General features: G+C 35.6%; 3 protein-coding genes across 3 annotated transcripts; all 3 read right to left on the reverse strand.

Moving 5' to 3' along the window:
* Positions 1 to 8,686: 8,686 nt before the first annotated feature.
* Positions 8,687 to 9,233, reverse strand: LOC108362370 (larval cuticle protein 8-like). The gene is made up of 2 exons (XM_017615303.1): positions 9,047 to 9,233; positions 8,687 to 8,911 (listed from the first exon to the last, which is right to left on the reverse strand). The coding sequence occupies exons 1-2, from the start codon at positions 9,163 to 9,165 to the stop codon at positions 8,713 to 8,715; spliced, it is 318 nt and encodes a 105-aa protein (XP_017470792.1). The 5' UTR covers positions 9,166 to 9,233; the 3' UTR covers positions 8,687 to 8,712.
* Positions 9,234 to 12,354: 3,121 nt separating this feature from the next.
* LOC108362371 (larval cuticle protein 8-like) lies at positions 12,355 to 12,792 on the reverse strand. The gene is made up of 2 exons (XM_017615304.1): positions 12,674 to 12,792; positions 12,355 to 12,553 (listed from the first exon to the last, which is right to left on the reverse strand). Exons 1-2 carry the CDS (start codon positions 12,790 to 12,792, stop codon positions 12,355 to 12,357), a joined length of 318 nt encoding a protein of 105 aa, XP_017470793.1.
* Positions 12,793 to 15,047: 2,255 nt separating this feature from the next.
* On the reverse strand, positions 15,048 to 15,501 carry LOC108362372 (larval cuticle protein 8-like). Its single transcript, XM_017615305.1, has 2 exons — positions 15,383 to 15,501; positions 15,048 to 15,246 (listed from the first exon to the last, which is right to left on the reverse strand). The coding sequence occupies exons 1-2, from the start codon at positions 15,499 to 15,501 to the stop codon at positions 15,048 to 15,050; spliced, it is 318 nt and encodes a 105-aa protein (XP_017470794.1).
* Between the last annotated feature and the right edge of the window lie 413 nt (positions 15,502 to 15,914).

The following is a 15,914-nucleotide window of genomic DNA, read 5'->3' on the forward strand; positions in this document are numbered from 1 at the left end:
GTCGTTGTTTTTGTAGTTACATTCACTCCTGAGGAAGGCACGGGGTTGTGTGCTGCTATTTAATGGCCTTCCTCAGACTTTTTCTTAGATATCAGGGTTGTGTGCTGCATTATTATTAGATAAATAAATTTAAGCATTTGACAAATCGTGATTTTATTAAAAGAAAATTATAAATGGTGTTGAAAAACCAAACAAACGCTCGTGCGAAAGCTCTATTTTTGTGTCTTGTTAAAATTTATACATGGCGTATTGATGGTAATACAAGCAATGTAGATTGTGGATTTTATGTTACTTGAGAATTTAGACAACGTGCGAGCTGCCAGGTTCTGTTATCAATATAATTAACACAAGCTTTTTCGCGTAGTTGCCTTTCAATAAAAAGAATAAACAAATATTCGCAAATAAATTGGATATATTGGATTATAACTGACAACTAACGTACGCTTTTTGTTCTTTTCTCCATTTTGATTTTGACTTTATTACCGCCAACAACTTTATGTGTATACATATTTACAAGCTGTCAAAATTTTGCGTAGTCACACGAGCTAGGTAAAAACTATGGCATTCTTATTCACAAGGAGAAATCTCAAAATTTTTGTTTGGTATTTCCAAATTTTCTCTTTTTTATCAGTTGGCAAAAGCCCTCAGTGGCAGCGCTCCGAGCGTTGAGATAGTAATTTCATGTCAATTAGTAGAAAAGTTCCATGATGTATACCATTTTATGTGGAATTATTCAATAAATTTCGTTTTACACTATACTTTTTGAAACTATTTGAAGGTAATTATTTTTTATTTGTTAAAAGCAACCCTGCGTGCTTGGAAGGCCTGAGTACCAATAATTTCATCACTAGCATATTCATCCCCGAGGAAGGCAGCCGCCAAATTCACCGAAGGTTGTTTACTGGTTATATTGTGGTTTAAATGAAGATAACACACTCGAAAAGTCTCAATTTGCAACTGTGGAAATTGATTTTGCGTTAACCGATTGCGCAGCAAAAAAAAGCATTTCAAGAGCGGATGAAGAGTGCACGGGAAACGGAAATGAACTCTCACTCATAGAGAGGTAAGTAGGCGTTTGTGTTTCCGCTTAAAAGACAAGAAGAGTGAGCTACCAAGAATAGGTGTGTATAGTAACAAAAAGTCAGTACTAATTTGTACTGGAACTTGGAAATTTTTACTGGAAAACTTTATAATAACCAGGGAAGCCAAATCTTGGGGAATTCCCCGATTTGCGGGGAATTTCAGTTTGCGTGGGGAATCGGGGAATGGACAGTTTTTTTGTGGGGAATTTCAGCTCGTTCAATTCTAGGATAATAAAAATTCATATGGCCAAAAATTATCACTACTTTTTTAGAATTTTGTTTGTCACTTTTGCTTCCATATAAGGAAAAAACATAATTTATTTTTATATGGAAAAAAACCGCAAAAACTTTGGCAAACCAATTCTAAAACGAAATTTTTAGACACTTGAAACTTGCACTTTATTAAAATAGAATTGCGTGGACTACAAAACGGCATACTCAAAATCGTTCTAGAAAATCGAATTAAAAAGTTCAAAATTTTTACGAAATTTTGTTGAATTTTTTTTCTAATATTGCATAAAGTTTCAAACTTGTATTTACATGGTATTTGCTAAAGAATGAATGTGTAAATAAGGAGATATCTATGGGTGGGGAATGTTACGAAATTTCGGGCGAAATCGGGAATTTCATTCTCGAAATCGGAGAGTTCTTAAAAATTGAGTTGGCTACCCTGGATTTACTGGACTGTGTAAGTGCTTGTGTGTATAGCAAAGAGTATAAACTGATTTATAAATTGTAAAAATGTGTCAAATTAGTGCAACAACTATTCACTTGTAAAAGTATGTCCTTACTTACCAAATTCACTCGTAGCTGCATTTTTTTATTAATTGCTTGGTTTCTGGTATTTAACAACTTATTTATGATATTATTCCACTAGCCGAATGACAAGGTGTTAGAATTATATGAAATTCTCCAATGAAAACCGAGAATCAAATTATGTGCTGACTTTTGCGTTGGGTAGTATCGATATGTATGACTATGACTACATAAATATGTACATATAAACGCAAACATTTACATACACGTGTACATATGTATGTATATAGATATACACGTTACCGAACCCACGCGACACGACCACAAGATGGCTTCGCATCTCTTCATGGCGAACACACGAATTTCACTTTTTCACATAATTTCTTTGCAGCAATGAAATAAAATCGCACTATTTATATTTTTTATTACTACTTGAACTTTTAATGCTATTGCACATTTGAATACAAATTGAATAAATTATTTTAACACTTTAGCCAATATTTTCATGCTTATCGGATTGAACTCGCGCACCACACGAACTTAAATATATCCGCTGCAAAAGTCTACTGAATATTGAAAATTAACCTCCTACACTCTCAGCCCATCACAGCTAATTTCCAATTTCCAAATATTTATTTTTCCAGGTCCTCACTTTGAAAAGAGTTTGAATGAAGGTAACACACTTGAAAACTCTCAATTTGCAAATTTGGAAATTGATTGGCGCTAACCGATTGCGCACCAAGAAAAAGCATTTCAAGAGCGGATGAAGAGTGCACGGGAAACGGAAATGAACTGTCACTCATAGAGAGGTGGAGAGCATATTCAATTTATTTCCATTTCCTTAGTGCTCTCTTCCGTATTTTTATCTCTTGATACAAAACTTCAAGCGGAAACACGTAATTACTCGCTCTCACAATTTCAAGCACAAAATCACTTCCGTTTCTCATAAATATGTTCCTTCTGCTCTTATTTTGCATTTTTTGCAGCGTGACCTGTTGCTTAAAATGTTAAGGTTTGAAGGCCATTCATACAAACTTATTTCATAAAAGAGTCTTTAATATATTTTCAGTGTTTTTACTATTTTTAAATTGATGGAGAGATGTTTTTCCAGTTGGAAAATCGGCCAAGATGTGAGAGTGTAGGCATTTTCAGTATGTATTCAGTGGACATTTGCAGTGGAAGTTAGTTTGGTTAATCTGTGGTTGTGAAAGTCACTTTAAATAAATTTAGTGTAAAAGAAATATACTAATTTTATTCCAAAATATATTACAAGTGTATATTTATTTACTTAAAAATTATATTTACATATACATAGCTATTTAAAAGCTATTAACGAATGAAGTGAAAAAGTGAAAATAGTCTATTGCGTGATCGGGTCGCGTCGGTTCGGTACATTTATGTATGTATACGAGTGTGCATACAAATGAATTGCATTAGCTGTATATGTATGTATGCATTTAGGTATGTAAATTGGTTTAATTAGTCACATTAATTTTTTCGTATGTTGCATTATTTTAAAGTGTAAGTGTAGGAAATATATTAAAAAAAAAAATCGCAAAGTAATTTAAATAGTGGTCATGTGTGAGAACGTAAAATGCAAGAAATATGTAATAAGTTTGGAGATAAATAATTGAAACTATTTAAGCAATAACAAAATCCAATTTATTGCGTCACTGACTGGTAAGTGCATTTCTCATTTTGAACCAAATGTAATTTCCTATTAATTGATATATCGCTGGCGTTGAGTGAAAAATAAGTAAGTCCAATTTTTTCTAAGGCTCATATTTTAATATAGGAAGCAAGAAAAATCCTAAATGCACCGTTTCCTAAAGGACTGAGGCACTTGTTTTATTTCCTCCCTTTTAAATCCAATGAAAGGCAAATTTACTAAGTCCAAAAAAAATTATACAGAAACTCGATATGGTCAAAATAAAAAGGAATCCTGTAATTAACATCAAATCATTCTGATTCGTAAAAAGTTTTGCTTTGCTTTAGATATGTACCAGGGTAGCCAACTCATTTTTGAGAATTCCACAATCTCTACAATGAAATTCCCCCATTTTGCCCGGAATTTCGAAAAATTCACCACCCGTAGATATTTCCTTATTAAATAATAACAATTATTTGTATTTTGATATATTGCTAGTATTTCTGTTTATTTTATTAAGTTAGTTAACAAATAAGAATAAAAAAGTACACATAATATTAACATACATACAGCGGTCGAAAAAAATTGGTCGCACCACATTTTGACAAGTTTTCACAATTTTTATTTCATTTTTTATTATTTAATTTGAGTTATTTTTATAAAAATATAGTTCATTCTTTAACAAAATCCGTTTAAATCCAACTTTCAAACTTTGTGCAATATTAAAAAAAAAGCAACAAACCTTCGTTTCTAAAAAAATTTTGAGTTTTCAGTTTTGTAGTCCACTCAATTCTAGTCTAAAAAGTGTAAGCTCAAGTACCTAAACATTTTTGTTTTGGAATTTTTTTGCCGTAGGTGTTGCGGTTTTTTTTTTATATAAAATAAATTGTGTTTATTCGTTATTCGAAAGTAAATGCTACAGGGAATATTCTAAAGAATTAGCTGTAATTTTCAGCCATTTTAAACTTTATTATACTAGAATTAAATGAGGTACAACACTAGATACGGCTCATTCCACGATGACGGGTGGGATATTTCTACTGACATTTTTTTTAAATAATTAGGAAATTAGTGAAGCAAAAAAGAAACCTAATTCCTCACAAAAACATTTCATCCCCCGCTTCCCTATGTAAACTGAAATTCCCCACAAAAAACGGCCCATTCCTGATTCCCCACGCAAACTAAAATCCCCCGAAAATCGGGGAATTCCCCACGAGCTGGCTTCCCTGGTTATTATACACTTTTCCAGAAAAAATTGCAGGTTCCATTACAAATTAGTACTGACTTTTTATTACTATACACACCTATTTTTGGTAGCTCACTCTTCTTGTCTTTTTAAGCGGAAACACAAATGCCTACATACTTTCAACCTCTCTATGAGTGAGAGTTCATTTCCGTTTCCCGTGCGCTCTTCATCCGCTCTTGAAATGCTTTTTGGCTGCGCAATCGGTTAGCGCAAAATCAATTTCCAAATTTGCAAATTGAGAGTTTTCGAGTGTGTTATCTTGATTCAAACTCTTTTCAAAGTGAGGACCTGGAAAAATTAATATTTCCAGGGTGAGAGTGTAGGTTAATTTTCAATATTCAGTAGACTTTTGCAGCGGATATATTTAAGTTCGTGTGGTGCGCGAGTTCAATCCGATAAGCATGAAAATATTGGCTAAAGTGTTAAAATAATTTATTCAATTTGTATTCAAATGTGCAATAGCATTAAAAGTGCAAGTAGTAATAAAAAATATAAATAGTGCGATTTTATTTCATTGCTGCTAAGAAATTATGTGAAAAAGTGAAATTCGTGTGTTCGCCATGAAGAAATGCGAAGCCATCTTGTGGTCGTGTCGCGTGGGTTCGGTAACGTGCAATTCTGTATACATATGTACACGTGTATGTAAATGTTTGCGCATACATAAGTGCATACGTTTATATGTACATATTTATTTAGTCATATTCATACATATCCACACTACCCAACGCAAAAGCCAGCACATAATATTGATAATTTGATTATCGGTTTTCATTGGGGACTTTCATATAATTCTAATACCTTGTCATTCGGCTAGTGGAATAATATGAGTAAGTTGTTAAATACCAGAAACCAAGCATTTAATAAAAAAAAATGCAGGTACGAGTGAATTTGGTAAGTAAGAACATACTTTTACATTACGCACATATAAACAAATTTATAAATGTAACTGTGAAAGCACACACTTGTACATATATGTATCAGCACAGACATACATATTTGCGCGAATAAAGAAATAAATAAAATTAAATTCAATTAAAATAAAATAAAACAAATAAAAAAGTATAAGTTCGGGCGAAACCGAACTTAATATACTCGACACAGGTCTCAAGTATCGTCGTTTTAACTTCGTTTCAAACATTTCCGATTATACGCTGAGTTAGACCTAATGATTAGTTGAACCATGTTTAGCAGAAATCGATAAAGTGGTTACCGAGATACACATTTGTGGTCATAAGTGGGCGGCGCCACGCCCATTATCCAAAAATTTATAACTATAGAGTTTTGTGCTAAGTGGTTATTGCAATCATCGATTTTAAGTGAATTAGCTTCTTTAGTTGCTGATTTATCGCAGTTTTCGTGTTTCTGTAAATTACCATTATATGGGAGGTGGGCGTGGCTATTGCCCGATTTCAAAGATTTTCAACAAATTTCTTAGCTGGATTCTAAGCTAGGTTCGTACCGAGTATACAGCATTTCATGATAAGTGGGCGGGGTCACGCCCATTTTCCAAAAATTTCATAATAGTATTATTTTTTTTCAAATTTTACTCCACATACTAATTTGCAACAATTTGCATCCAATATTTACTGTTTCGAAAACACCGTTATATGGGAAGTGGGCGTGGTTATAGTCCGATTTCAATACCAACCTACCTTAGATATAGGGCAACCTACATACCACATTTCGTTGAGATATCTCAATTTTTGCTCTAGTTATCGTGTACACGGACGGACAGACAGACAACCGTTATGTGAACAAAGTTAATACATATAACCTGTGCACAAGTGCGCTCGGGTATAAAAATAAATAATAAATATAAAGTTAAATAAAATTAAAAAGTTAAGTTATATTCAAATAACTGTTAAACAAGCATGTCCTTTTTAAGCAAGAACCACAACCGAATTCAATGCTGATATAAAAAATGTGCATAAGTTTTACTCTTTTCATGATCCAATGATTGGAACTAGGGTGTTCGATTATTCGCCTGTTTTTGAGTTATTCTAAAAGTTGCAATTTGAAAAAAAATCGGTTTCGATCGATTGTTAAATTAAGAAAATAGCGGATAAGCCGGTTTTATTTTACAAAGTTTTCTTGCGGTGAAAATGCTTATGTTTTGTTTGAAGTCATGACTAACAATTACAATAAAACTATTAACAGTAAAGATAACTTCTATTTAAAAAAAGAGCAAAGCAAAAAAAGTTAAGTTATTGCATTTTTTTCTGAGCTTGTTTTAAATAATATGAATTGTTTTCTAGTTGTTTTTAGAGTGTTTTGAATTATTGCAGCTTGTTTCAATTTTCTTTTACAACCCCGAATGTGAAATGTTACGTAACGTGGCGTGGGATTCTTTGCAAATAATCCCGGGATTTTCGGGACCTAAAAAGGCAATTCTGAAATAATTTCACCGGTATTCCAGTTTTGAGAATGAAGAATAATTTGACTTTCCTCCAGCTTTTTGAAATGTATCGAGGGCTTACATATTAAATACGTCCTATCTGCAGTTTTCACAAAAACTACTTTTTGATGTTAGAACCCTTCTGAGATTTAACTGTTATCACTTACTGGAATTTTTACTTTGAAATTCATTAGTTAATTCTACTAAAGTACGATATACAAGGTCAGCATTAACATTTTTGATGACAGTTAAGTCTAAGATGGATTTTTATATAGGAATCTCACTTTTGTGAAAACTGCAGGTAGGTCATATTGAATATAAGCACTCGATATCTAAGTTTGTAAAAGAAAGAAGCTCAATGAATCTATAAAATCATCGGTAGAATGGTTCAACAAAGCCTGAATCAGTTTGACTTATATTCCTCAAAGCTGGAAGAAACTGCCTGAAATTCTCCCTATCAAAATTATTGCAAAGATTATTAGAAATCCATAATATTAATGACTAAAAAAATATGGAATAATTAAAAAAAAAATAAAGAACATCTGCAAATCAAAAAATAAGTCCTTTCTAGGCGGTCAATAAAGTTTTTCAACAGGTAAACAACCGTGATTGCGGAACATCGGCCTCTTCGCGAACAGGCAGCCAAAATACTCCCCGATGCCGCAGCTGCAAGCTCGCTTATTATAGGGCGCAAAACTCATAAACATCGGAGCACAATAACTCAGATTTAAAAGAAGTTAATTGGTTGAGTGAAAAAGTGGTTTCAAGGGAAAAATATTTACTTTCAAATGAGCTTTCTTTTTCTAAAAAAAGGAATTGTTCGTGATGAAACTACACAGTGACATAGCAAAAAATCATGTGTGTAGTCCCAGGATCTGACTTTTTTCAAATTTTTTGGCCCAGTGTTATTATTGCTGGTGATAAAGCACTGAGACCCCAAGATCTATTGTAGCCCCTTCATGCCAACGTTAGTATTAAGCCTAAATCTTTGCATTTCACTACGCTTTCGGTTACTAAATTTTCAACCAAGGTTTTTTTGCGTTTGTGGATTCCTTTCTTTGATATCCATCCTGAAAGATCTGCATCGCTTCTGTGAGTAAATAACCAGTTAAGTCCTGTCAGAATCCTGTAATAATTCTTAGATAAACTCGTACATTGCTTAAAGCTTTTTAGTTTATATATTCCCAAAAGTGCTTTAAAATGCTATACACCTGCTAAATTGTCCCAGTAGTGATTTCTCTGAGCCTTTTCCAAAGAGTGCCCCTTTTCCTTTGCCAGGGCCGTTGAAAGGAGTTGATGCTCCTTTCATCGTAAGTTTATTACTAATATCGTTTCCTACAATACCAATTTTTTCCACAGAACCCAAACTCGTTTGGTCAGACCAAGCTTATCAACTACTACTTTATACATTGACATAGTGACTCTCTAAGCGTTATATGGAGAATGGCTTATGATCTCTCCGCAATGGTTAGCGCCCCACTCTACTAAGACACTACATTACAAAAATCACAAATTTAATCGTTAAACATTTTTTTTTATTTTAAACCAAACAACAACAAATCCCACTCCGTTAACAAGTGCTGACTTAAGCCACTGGGGCGACGGGCAAATGAGCACCCTGGGGTTGGAAACCGTTCTCATCAGCGATGTAGTTGACAGTGTAGGTCACGCCATCATCACCGACAAAGGAGAAGGAGCCACGGGCAACAATGTGTTCGTCCTCAGCACCAATGTTCACCAATTGACCATCTTCTTGTTTGGATGTGCCATCGCTGGTCTTCAGGCTAAAATTAGCAGAAAAAAAATGTTTTTTTTTTTAATAAAATAATTTGGAAGGAAGCATGCCTCATTTCTGTTCTCGCTCTTACTTATATATTTCTTTTTTCACTACTATCAGTTCACTTTTTTTTTTTACTTACGCAAAGCTGTATTTCTCGGGTTCAACATCAGATCTCAATTCAACGATTTCTGCTTCAGGAGCAGCTGGTGCGGCATAAGCCAAAGCGAAGAGAGCAACGAAAACAATGACGAATTTCATGTTGAAAATTTTGTTGTTTGGAGTTTGCCGGTTGTGCAGATTGCGAGATCAGACTACTAACTGTTGAGGATTAAATATAGGCAGCATGCTTTTATATGAAAGTTGTGTCAAATTTAGAGAGAAAAAAAAAACATAAAGGGCACACATCTACGTATGTACATACATATGTATATACATTATGTGTGTATGTTTTGTTTCACTTATTCTTAAAGACACAGATAATCGATTTTAGCTATTTTCGTATTTTTGGTCATTTGAATTCGGTCTTATATTAAACAAGTTTTGCTGCTATTAAAAAAAATTTGCATCAGCAATTTTATGCAAATATTTTTGTCTAAAATTAGCAAAGCCTACCCATTTGTTAGTGACGTATAACACGCAAATAAAAGAGCAAGAAAAAAAGCAGTCGCACCATCATTAAAAGTTTTTGAAGATCCAAAAATTAGAAGAGAGAAAACTTAAAAAAAGAAAGAAAATAAATTAGTATTGTAGCAATTCGATTATGAAAAGATGTCGCGTATCATTTTCACAAACTGGATCGACTATTTTATTCCCTAATTCTTATTGAATGAAAGAAGCGGTCGTAAGGATACTTATGGAAATGCAAATACTTTATCAAATTCGTCATAATACATCGGTTTTAATACAAGACAGATCTTATTTTAATACTACTCCATACACGCGCAAAGACCTGTAGAGTCCAATATTAGATTGCAGGCTCTAAACTTTCCCATGCAGGCGAGGATTTCACCCTCCTGTGGTTGCATGGGCAAAGGTAGGAGTGTGCTGGCCACCCCAACGTTCCCTCAAACCGTGACGATAGCACACGAAAGATTATTGCCGCTGCATCCGTGAGTGCGGATATGGCACGAATTTGTGCGGATAAGGCCAATTTCGTGTCCTTTAAACAAAGGCAGAGGTGTATCAAAGTGGTCTCGCCAAAGTTGTCTTTTACCGCCACGGCCCTCCTTCCAACCGGGGTATCAGGCAGTGCAGAAGTGAGTGAAGTTAGGAATACTACTGTTCTGATGATAACCCAAGTAGGTATGTAGTATTATAAGTCGGCTAGTTACCTTACGGATAAATAGACGGCACATAAGAGTAATACGGGAGAGCTACGTGTTTGCACAGCGCGTATGTAGACTGGATGGCTTGCATGGAGTCAACGTCTTAGGAAAACATAACGATGTTGTTTTAGTTTGTAATGAGACATCTAATCATTTGGCTAGAGAAATCTCAGACCAGTTATTCATTAGTTTGCAGCCAGTTATAGCCAACAGAAACTGATGTGTAGGCTTTAAGTGGTTGTAGGTGGGCACAACTCATTTTGTCCTCAATCTCCAAAGGTCGTATTACGTATTTACTTTCACTGATGAGATGGGACTGCAGACAACTTATGAGACTGCGAACCCGACTTGGTTTTCCTACCTTGGTAAGAGGAGGTGGCTGAATACGTTTTGTGATTCTGCCCCGCCTTTGCAAGGATGAAGTATAAGACTTTTGACAGTGATTTGTTGTAAAACGAACACCTCAGCCATTTAACGCTAAATAATCTGCCCCGTTTTATTGATAGTTCGTGTAGATGTCAAAGAGATTAAAGTGCAATACGAAAACAGTACAATAAAGGACGGCATGATTTGGGTTAGTTTCGAGATAAAAAGGTATCTTTTTTTAAAGCACTCTCAAAATATAAAGACAACAGGTTCGGCCAAACTACCATTCTAACTAACTACCCCGATACTTTTAGAGCCCCATACTATACACCATCGCCTCTCGAGCTCGAGAAACAAGTTCTCCACTCGTACCCCTTAGAGGAGGAACTGGGAGTCTCTGCAGTCGTCTACCCGGATGGCTCTAAACTAAATCTAAGAGTAGGGAGTGGGATATACTAGTAGGATGTCTTATTAGCTTCCTGCTCAAAACGGAGCTCAAGCCCTCTTTAGAGGATGCATTTTGGCTTATCGAATATTCTCTTAATCTGCCTCCCGTAAACCTTCACTCCGATGGCCACTGGAACACTCAGAAACATCGTGAAAAACTTCGATAGAATAGAGGAAAGTCCTTAATGAGTTAGCTTCAAGCCCCTGAGACATACAGTTCCCTGAGACATACACGGTAATTGTACAGCAGATGAGCTTGCGAAGTAGGAAACCACCCTTCTGACGTCATGGCTTTAAACACACTTGCTCGAGATTGTAGGAAAAGCCCACGTGTCGAAGGACTAGACATATCTGGCCGAGCTTCGACAAGAAGAGATCCAACGCCCTAATTTGGTTAGAGCGCCCTCTACTTAGGCAAGTGACCGCAATTACAACAGCTCACTGCTTGATGGGAGGGCATGCAGACAGAATGCGCTTGCCGGCTAGTAATTTCTGTTGAAGCCGCCGGAACGAAGAAAGAAATTAAGAGTGTTGAACACTATCTCTGTCACTGCCCTACACTATCGGAGACAAGAAGGCGGTACACTGGACCTAAGTGTGCATCGCTCCTATATTGGATGCAGACAGCCCCTTCAACCTAACCTAATCTAAAAGCATTTCAAAGTTTTAGCTTTTAAAGGTTACAATAGTAGGAGTATCATGTATTATGAGACGAATTTCTCTCATTCTTTGCCATATTTGGTTTGAACATAGCACGGTTTCGCCGTTTTGTCGTTGTAAATGTAATTTTTCATTCGAAGATTGTGTAGGAACTTTAAAGTAGATTCTTCTAAAGCCAAAGGGCACAGGTGGTCAAGTCATAGCGTACGCTGATGATGTAGTAATCGTTATAATGGATAAACATCTGCACATCCGGAGTATGATATTTCAAAATGCACCCTGCCTTGTAAGCTGCTCTTCCAAGGAATGTCGTCTTGGCGTCGATCCTAGCAAGAGCGGGAAGGTATTTACTGTTCACGAGAACGTATAAAATTACCCTATTCAAATCTCCCACCTTAAATGGGACGGAACTTAAAACTCAGATAGTCAAGACTTAATTTACGTAACTTAACTTAATTTAATATTTTGGCCAACCTGCTGTATAAGATTGTCTTAACGGTTAGTTAAAACATAAAAACTAGCGAAATATTTTCGATTTTCTTAACATAATTTTATTACTGTATTTTTTAATTTCTAGTTTTTTTTCATCATTTCACACTTAAAGCTAATAACAGTTCCACAAATTCACACTCAATTAAAAAGTATTGACTTAAGCCACTGGTGCGACGGGCAAATGATCGCCCTGAGGTTGGAAGCCATTCTCATCGGCGATGTAGTTGACAGTGTAGGTCTGACCGTCAGCGGCTACGAAGGAGAAGGAACCGCGAGCAACAATGTGTTCGTCCTCAGCGCCAACATTCACCAATTTACCCTCTTCTTGCTTGGATGTGCCATCACTGGTCTTCAGACTATTGAAGGAATAAAGAATCAAAGAAAATTTTATGAAGAACTAAATTTGTTGAAAATTCTTGAATTGTTTAATTTCTTTTTTGCTCTGTTATGATCCTATTTTTTCATGGACGACTTACGAGAAGCTGTATTGTTCAGGTTCTACATCGGATCTCTGTTCTACGACCTCCACTTCAGGACCAGCTGGCGCAGCAATGGCCAGTGCGAAGAGCGCGACGAAGACAATAACGAATTTCATTTTATAAATTTTTTGTGATTTATTTGCTGTGTGTGCAGACCGCGAAATCAGACTACTAACTGTTGTAGTTGACAAAACGACCACTTGCTTTTATGCAAAAATGTTACTATTTAATAGCTGTGGCCATCTGCAGTGCTAAAGAGACAAAAGCAATTGGTTAGTTCTTAAGTTTGATGACGCACATTCTTTGACGTCGATTAATTAGCAAACTAGTTTCGCTTGCATTGTATTTTTCATATTAAAGGATTTTTGTTTTTTTTTTACTCTTATTTGGTCAAATTCAAATGACAAGGTGAATAGGTGATAGTATTTAGTTGATGATTTTGTTTAACGACGACTATAGACAATTTTTAAAATTTTTGAAAATGTGAATGTTATTTTTTATTTTCTTTTTTTACTGAGTATTGAAATTTTCCTAATTTGGTTCCAAGTTAATTTAAATGATTTGGAAAAAAACTCGTGAACATTTTAAACCACTATTTGCAACCCATGTGGGTCGTTTTAATCCTTGGTTGGGCAAACGTAGTAGTAACTGAAGCTTTATTGATTTTAAATTTTACAGAATTTTCTCTCTAATTTGGTACCCATATTGTTATTCAAAAATGCACTGATTTTTTACTATTTTTTTGAATTAATCATATATTGAAAATTTCAAAGGGTATCAAATGAAAGGGCTTAGCTTAGCTTACATATTTGTCGGTCCCTTGAGATCCCAAGTCCGTATATTAGGAGCCAGTCACCACCCTTGCAATGCTTCCTTCGGCATATGCTGTGCCACCTTGGAATCGGGGTAATTTATGGAAATAAGATGCAGCTCAGAAGACTTCCGAAGAATGGGGAGACTAATGTCAGACCCATCATCACGATTGCCTCTAAGATCAGCTATTCTTCCCCAGAGTGTTTTCCCTCGTCCGATTATGAATTTGGGCATTGCTCTCTAAATAAATAGTTGGAGGAAAAGCTGCTTTATTGGACCGGACCAACCTACACAACCCCTGCAAGAAACACCACTCAGTCTCCGTACCGTAATTGTGAAGATGGGCCGAAGCACAAAAAGTGTGTTGCCGCCGCATCTTCTTTAAGACAGAAAGGACAAATAAAGTTGTCATGTTTGCTCACCACCATTGCTGAACGAAATATTCACCTAGCTTCTGATGATGGATTCAATGACTAAAGTGGGAATTGCTATTTTAAACCAAATTAAGCAGCACCTGTGCAACTAGCACCGAGAGTGGAACAATTTCGTTATAGGTACATATGTGGTAACATAATTTAGCTGAGACTAGCATTGCCTAGTTTAGAGCTAAGTAGTTAGAGGTCTGGCCAATGGTTTCAACGTATTAGGCCAGTGTCCATCCTATTTTCCACCCATGCGGTTACTGTCCTTAAGGACAGCCAATTCTACGGCAATTATTGCGGAAACAAATTCCATAAAAGAGAATAGGAGACTCCAGACCTTGGCCCAATGTTAGTCGTAGAGCTGCATAAGTACTATAATGAAGCTAGAACCTAGCCACAGAAAAATCAATGTGTAATATTTTCAGTAAAGATGGTATCCTTTGGCATTAAGAAGCACATTTAAATCACAGCCTACAATACTTTCATCCTCACTCTACACTGTGTCTTCACAGAACTCATTCTTTAAGCCTTTAAATGGGTTTAAATTATGTTCATATATTATGTTCATATATCACTTGAATATTTTTGCAAATAAATATTTGAGACATTCTCCTCAAAATTGCGAAATACTCCTCAAAAATTACGATTTTTACTATCTACTTGGAAAAATTTTAAAACTGCAGCGCTAGTATATTCTCGCAAAACTTCTTGAATCAGATTTTGATCAAGAACATGATGCTGTGTTATTATTTCGAGATAGTAACTTGAATAGTCAAATACTAATTAATACTTCCATCGTCAAAGTTGCGAGCCTTCAGCTACTATCGTCAGGTATTTGGTTGGATGGCGAAGATAGGATCTGTCGTAAGCTTCGGTTTAAGCGCAGTCTGCAATGAGGAATACCAGTTTGACAAATGTTACGCTGTTTTGCAGCTTGATGAGTAAACTAAAGAAATTTTTTTGGCGCTGAAAAAAAATCAAAAAGTCCTGACAACAAACAAAGAGTCCTTGCGTATTAGAAAATAAATCATTTCTTTTCAACTTATATAAGTATTCATTTTTTTTATTCAAAATAATTTTCCCACTTAAAACCTAATAACAGCTCCATTAATCCCACTCAAATAACGAGTGTTCACTTAAGCAACTGGGGCGACGGGCAAATGAGCACCCTGTGGTTGGAAACCATTCTCATCAGCGATGTAGTTGACAGTGTAGGTCACGCCATCATCACCGACAAAGGAGAAGGAGCCGCGAGCAACGATGTGTTCATCCTCAGCACCAGGGTTCACCAATTGACCATCTTCTTGTTTGGATGTGCCGTCGCTGGTCTTCAGGCTGGAATGAGAAGAGGAGAAAGTGGTTTTTTAGTGACTGCATCATTGCTCAAATGTGAATGTATGTGTAATCCTTGTTGAAAGAGTAAAAGTCCTGCTTGACCAGGACTATGGCTTTAGATAGATTGATAACTTACGAGTAGCTGTATTGCTCTGGTTCTACATCAGATTTCAATTCCACGATCTCCACTTCAGGCGCGGCTGGGGCAGCATAGGCCAAAGCGAAAAGTGCGACGAAGACAATCACGAATTTCATTTTGAAATTTTTATTTGTTTTTCTGTGCTGTGTGTGTAGATCACGGAATCAGACTAATGAGTGTTGTAATCGATAGGCCGTCTTTGTGCTTTTATACTAAAATTTGTGATGAGGGCTATAGGGGTTTGGCAACTTCAGCAAGAAAAAAGTAAATAAATTAAGAAATTCGAATATATTCTAAACTAGATTTGACACTTTTGTGCACATGTACATATGTTTCCGCTATAGTATTATCATATATGTACAAGTATATGAATGGCTTTTCAACCAAAATTAACATAATTTGTGTACATATAACTAATACCATAAAGTATCTAATAAAATATCCGCATGCATTGAGGTTTTATGTTTAATGTAGTCCCAAAAGTGCTAGCCATTAGGCATGCGTATTGTTGATGTGTATTCAAATTTGC

Source organism: Rhagoletis zephyria, unplaced genomic scaffold (genome assembly GCF_001687245.7).
Source record: "Rhagoletis zephyria isolate East Lansing unplaced genomic scaffold, Rhagoletis_zephyria_1.1 Rzeph_scaffold_00996, whole genome shotgun sequence".
NCBI lineage: Eukaryota > Metazoa > Arthropoda > Insecta > Diptera > Tephritidae > Rhagoletis > Rhagoletis zephyria.